Raw genomic sequence first — 5,000 nt, forward strand, 5'->3', positions numbered from 1 at the left:
CTGTAACTGACGATGATGTTCGTAAGATCGAAACATGTCTTGAAAATAAAAAATGTCGTAATCTTCTTAAAGTGACCCTGTGATCAAAAAAACCACTTCCTTTTTTCCTTCAGATTTTGAAAGTGTGTTTGCTTAACACCTGACTGGCAAAATTCTTCATGATCACTAAACAAAAAGTGTGCGATAAACAATAATACTACCCTTTACTAAAAACCTACCTGTCTCCACTCTCAATGGGTGCTTTGTTTTTCGAAGGAATGAACTACGATATTAATAGCGCTTGTCGACTTCGTTCTAAGCCTTTAAATCATGATGTGGGCGGAACATTCTTCAACTTTGACAGATCGCGTGTCTCCGCGTTAATCGAGTGCTTTTGTAATGCTATACCCTCTCGATAATCCTCGACGAATATCAACGATTTATCCCAGCAACAAGTAATATCACAAACAGCGGGATCGGTAATCAGAATTCGAAGTACCTACATGCAACGTGTTTTAGCGCGAAAGTAGAAATTTGTTTATTAGTAGTTTTCTTTCTCATTGGTCGAGTTACGGGTGTGATTTTTCGTTTCTTTTGGGTTAGTGACTCATTCATTCACCTCTGTCTCCTGCCTCACTCAAAACTGGCGTTTTCAAGGAACTCAACTGGAAATAACTTAAGATTGTAAGTGTTAATAATGATGTTCAAAGGTACCTACTAAAATTTGAACAATTTTCTTATTAAATGAATTCTTGACGTGTGGGTCTCTATATGTGCTTACGGTAGGTTTTTTTTTTGACCGGGTTTTGGCACCAGTAACAACTCCACTGACGTCTTCGGAAAAAAATCGTGATTCCTCAAACCCGTACAATAAGAGCACAAGGTTAGGCAAACACGAAAACACAGGCCTCTTTTCACCTGCGATGAGCATCATCAAATGTTAATGACTCAAAGAGGCGAAGTGAAACGACTCATAAAAAGGACCTGGGGCCCGTTTCTCGAAAGTCCCGGAACTTTACGGGCCGTTTTCGGGTGTCACAATTCCCTTTTTATCTCATGAACGGAGATGATTTAAGTCGTCAAACTTCACAGGCAGTTTGTTTTTTGTTACCTTGAAAACAAGTTAAAAGATCGGCCTTCCAAAATAAGCGGTTGGCAGTTTCTCAAATGGCTTTTCGGGCCCGAAATGTTTTCGGGACTTTCGAGAAACGGGCCCCTGGGCCGGATTCGCCGCCATCTTGTACAGTCGTTAGCTCGGCTGGCAAGTTGTGACAGTTGGTTTTTTCATTCCGCTCTGCGCGCGCTTGCATTCGTTTGCTTCCAAGGGCGAGACAAAGATAAACAACAGCAACAACGATGCGAAAATAACTTTATCTTTACTCTTTTCTTTCCTTAATTTCATTATAGTTTAGTCAATATAAAAAGCGACATACCACGACGTAAGTGCACCAAGAAACATAAATTAATCCTTTCGTGTGCTTTTGCTTATGTGGTGCTTAAGTCGAACCATATTAGGTATTATCATGGTCGCGCAGTTCGGGCTAACTGGCTTCTAATTTATCGGTGAAAATGAAGCTATGAGACGTCACTAGGCTGTAAACTTAACTATGAACAACTGGCTTTTACTTCGTGTAGAAGACGCACATGACGTAACAAAAGCCTTAGGGGTCTTTAGGGATTTAGAATTCTGATTAGATATTGTTTCACGAGTTTTGTTCTATTGTTTTACGTCATGTGTGTCTTCTACACGAAGTAAAAGCCGAACAACTCCGACACTGTAAACAATGAATGGTTGACAAGTGTCATTAAAATTATGAAATAAAAAGCAATCAACAGAAACTTTGAAACTTTAAACTTATTGGATTGTGTCAACTGATTACCAGACTCGCCCGGGTTGCCCGAAACATGGTTAGCGCTAACCAGCGTTGAATACCATGGAAACCTATAGGTTTTGATACCTCTTAACCAACGGTTTGCGCTAACCAGGCTTCGAGCAACCGGCCCAAGGGCTCCTTGACTCAGTCAAAAGCATCGAACCAAATTTACTCAGCATTTACTTTGTTTGTTTTAGTTTTCTAACTTTCAATTTTAGTTGCTGTCCCGAGGTATATCCATTGCATTTTTACTATAACTACTTTTAATTAAATTAGTCATAAGCACTTGTCTGCATTTAACCCTTTCATTCCAACGATTGAAACGTTTATTCTCAAAACTATTACCATGGATTTCTTTGTTGAGTAGTCATGAGAATTTGGTGTTATATCAAGATCACATCCCTGAGGTTGACAATACTCTTCATTCTCGAAACGTTAATCTGTTAACTAGTACCATGAATTTCGTTTAGTGTCGTCATGAGAATTTGGTGTTGTATTAAGATCACACCTCTTAAGCTGATAATATTCTTCATTCTCGAAACGTTATTCTCCTAACTCGTACAATGAATTTCTTTGTTGGGTAGTGTTCAGGGTATTTATTTGACAATTGCAAAGGTTTATTTACTATTTTTAACATCAGTAGTTGTTTTGGCCTGCTTTAATTTCAAGTAAATTTGATTTACTGTACAGTCGCCCTAGTGGTAGAGCAATTTGTCCTCAGCTAAATAAGCTTGAGACTTACATATATATTATCATTATTATTATTATTATTATTATTATTATTATTATTATTATTATTATTATTATCGTTGTTATTATTATTATTATTATTATTATGAAGGGCATTCTTGGTCTGCGTTTTGCGAACGTCTGCCATGTCTCGATAGAACTACGGGTCATTCTTTTGAACCTAAAAAGAAAAGAATATAATCAAGGAAACAGAATCAAGAAACAGAAACGGCGTGTACCAAAAGTACAACGAAGTACAGCTAAGAACAATAATAGATGAATTTTGGATTAATAAGCAGTAACTCGGTGGATTGCGCTGAAAAGTCTGTTTCACTGTATAAAGCATACCAGCGTCAATCCTTCTTGGTTGCAAAGTCCATTTTCCTCTTCAATTCTACGCATGATTTCTTCATCTGGTCTCATTAAGCTCAGAAACCGCTGAAACAAAAAGGAACTTTGCGTACAGACAACAATCATATTTTGTCGAAGGTATCTATTGAAAACACAAAAGCCATGCAAGAATTTTGTACTTGAACTTTCATTCAGTTTGATGTTTTTTCCTTGTCTCACTGCATTAAGGATTTATACGTTGCCATAGCATTGCCGCTGGGATGCGGTCATGCGACATTTCAAAAATAACGCTGAGGCTCTTCGAAATGACCCACGATACTTCGAAAAACTATTAATGGACTGCTTTACCTCCGATATGGGACGTGACGACCCTTCGCTGAAAATACGGTAAATGGCATAACCAGGAACACAGAGGACAGAAGCTAGGCAAAGTCCCCATCCCACAGCTTCAGCCCAGGCTGGATATTTGTAATCTCCGAGCGAAAGTCCAGCCCAGTCCACACACTGCCAGGCAAAGATGACCTATTTGAAAAGCAGATTGGTACCAATGAGAAAGATTCGTATCGACCATTTTCTGTAACTACCCTAACGGCTCTATAGTGTTAAGACCCGTTTTGTGAGAAGGCGAAGACTTGCTGTGTTTCAGAACCGTTTACCGATTTATCATTACTATCGTTTCATGTTGTACGTAAAATCGAGAGGTAAATCAGTATTCTTACCTCTGTTAAACTTGTTGAAACTTCTGGAGGATGAAGCTCATCCTTCATATCATATATCATATATCTTTATTTACCCTCGGATTTAGAGTAGCTTGGTGTAGCTAATATCTCCGAGCATTTACCCTCCCAACCATGATATATACCACAAAAGACAGACCACAACACCGGGAACTACATGCCCTACTTCTTTGCGACAAGTGAGCGGGTTCTTTTACGTCCCACAGGATTATGAACGGCTTATCGTCCTTATCCGAGAAGACTAGAGAGTCTAACCATTTGCAGATGTAATTACAAAGGCAGCACTTTCTCCTCAGTTATTTAAAAACCCTGAGTGTTGGTCCGGCCGGAGTTGAACTCACGACCTCCCGCGTGACACTGAGCCCGGTGCTCGGTGCTCAACCAACTGAGCCACCGGTGCGCGGTCCTCAGACTCGGTTTCAGTAACTTAAATCCTCAGACTCGTTTCAGTAACTTAAATCCTCAGACTCGGTTTCAGTAACTTAAATAATAACAGGTTTTATGTTGACCTAAAATGGCTTATTAGGTCAAATTGATAAACAAAAATCTCGTGAAAAGAAAATCTCATTTAATCGGTAAATTAGCTTAAATAAAAGATGCATTTACGCAGGTTAACTTAATCGGGCTTTGGGTATGCGAGCCTTGAAGTGAAGAGAAATAGAGGATATTACATGGCCGCGTGGAGATACGAAATTTGCCTTCGAATGTTGAAAATATTTCAATGGTGAGCGCAGCGAACGAGTGAAATATTTTTCAACACGAGAAGAGAAATTTCGTATCTCCATACTAAATCAATTCACAAAAGGCATCGAAAGGCGTGATTTCCCTATGTAACCATAGCAACAGTGATCTTTTCACGTGTGAAGATATCATGCTTTGGTGCGAAAGCTCACTTGGTATTTTATTGGTGTTTATATAATAAAATAAAATACGTCTCACCATGATGATAACGGGAGAAAAGAACTTCCAGCATGAGCGAAAATAAAAGTTTGGTCGATGTCCAACCATGGTCTCGATGTTTTTGCAAAATTTGTCAGTGCCTGGTTGGGAAAGAAATGAAGATGTTAATTAAAATAATAATGCAAATAACGTAGGTTTTGTTATCGAAACATAAAAATCTTTCTTACCGTATATCCATCCAATTGCAATTGATTCCATTAATGCAATAAGAACCAACGAAATGCCTCCGCTCTGAATATCAAACATTTCAAATACATACAATCCACCCTAAAAGAAAGAGCCCATAGGCAACATATCAAATGATTTCTTTTCACCGGGAATGATCATTCTAACTTGAAACCATTTCACGTCATGAAGTCCCTATATTCAA

General features: G+C 38.6%; 2 protein-coding genes across 2 annotated transcripts in view; both read right to left on the reverse strand.

Annotated features, from left to right (window-relative positions):
• The window catches only part of LOC138007634 (sodium- and chloride-dependent GABA transporter 2-like), a 24,772-nt gene extending 24,466 nt beyond the window's left edge, over positions 1 to 306 (reverse strand). Inside the window, exon 1 of the mRNA XM_068854668.1 lies at positions 219 to 306. The gene's annotated coding sequence lies outside the window, so the exon portion shown is untranslated. The remainder of the gene's footprint in view (positions 1 to 218) is intronic.
• A 1,037-nt stretch (positions 307 to 1,343) lies between these two features.
• LOC138007636 (sodium- and chloride-dependent GABA transporter 2-like) overlaps positions 1,344 to 5,000 on the reverse strand; it is a 15,341-nt gene continuing 11,684 nt past the window's right edge. The window contains exons 12-16 of the mRNA XM_068854670.1: positions 4,798 to 4,897; positions 4,610 to 4,710; positions 3,282 to 3,455; positions 2,931 to 3,020; positions 1,344 to 2,763 (exon numbers count right to left, since the gene is read on the reverse strand). Of these exons, the coding sequence (XP_068710771.1) occupies positions 2,743 to 2,763; positions 2,931 to 3,020; positions 3,282 to 3,455; positions 4,610 to 4,710; positions 4,798 to 4,897 (486 nt within the window). The 3' untranslated portion in view covers positions 1,344 to 2,742. The remainder of the gene's footprint in view (positions 2,764 to 2,930; positions 3,021 to 3,281; positions 3,456 to 4,609; positions 4,711 to 4,797; positions 4,898 to 5,000) is intronic.

The sequence above is a fragment of the Montipora foliosa genome, chromosome 6, assembly GCF_036669935.1.
Source record: "Montipora foliosa isolate CH-2021 chromosome 6, ASM3666993v2, whole genome shotgun sequence".
In the NCBI taxonomy this organism is placed as follows: Eukaryota; Metazoa; Cnidaria; class Anthozoa; order Scleractinia; family Acroporidae; genus Montipora; species Montipora foliosa.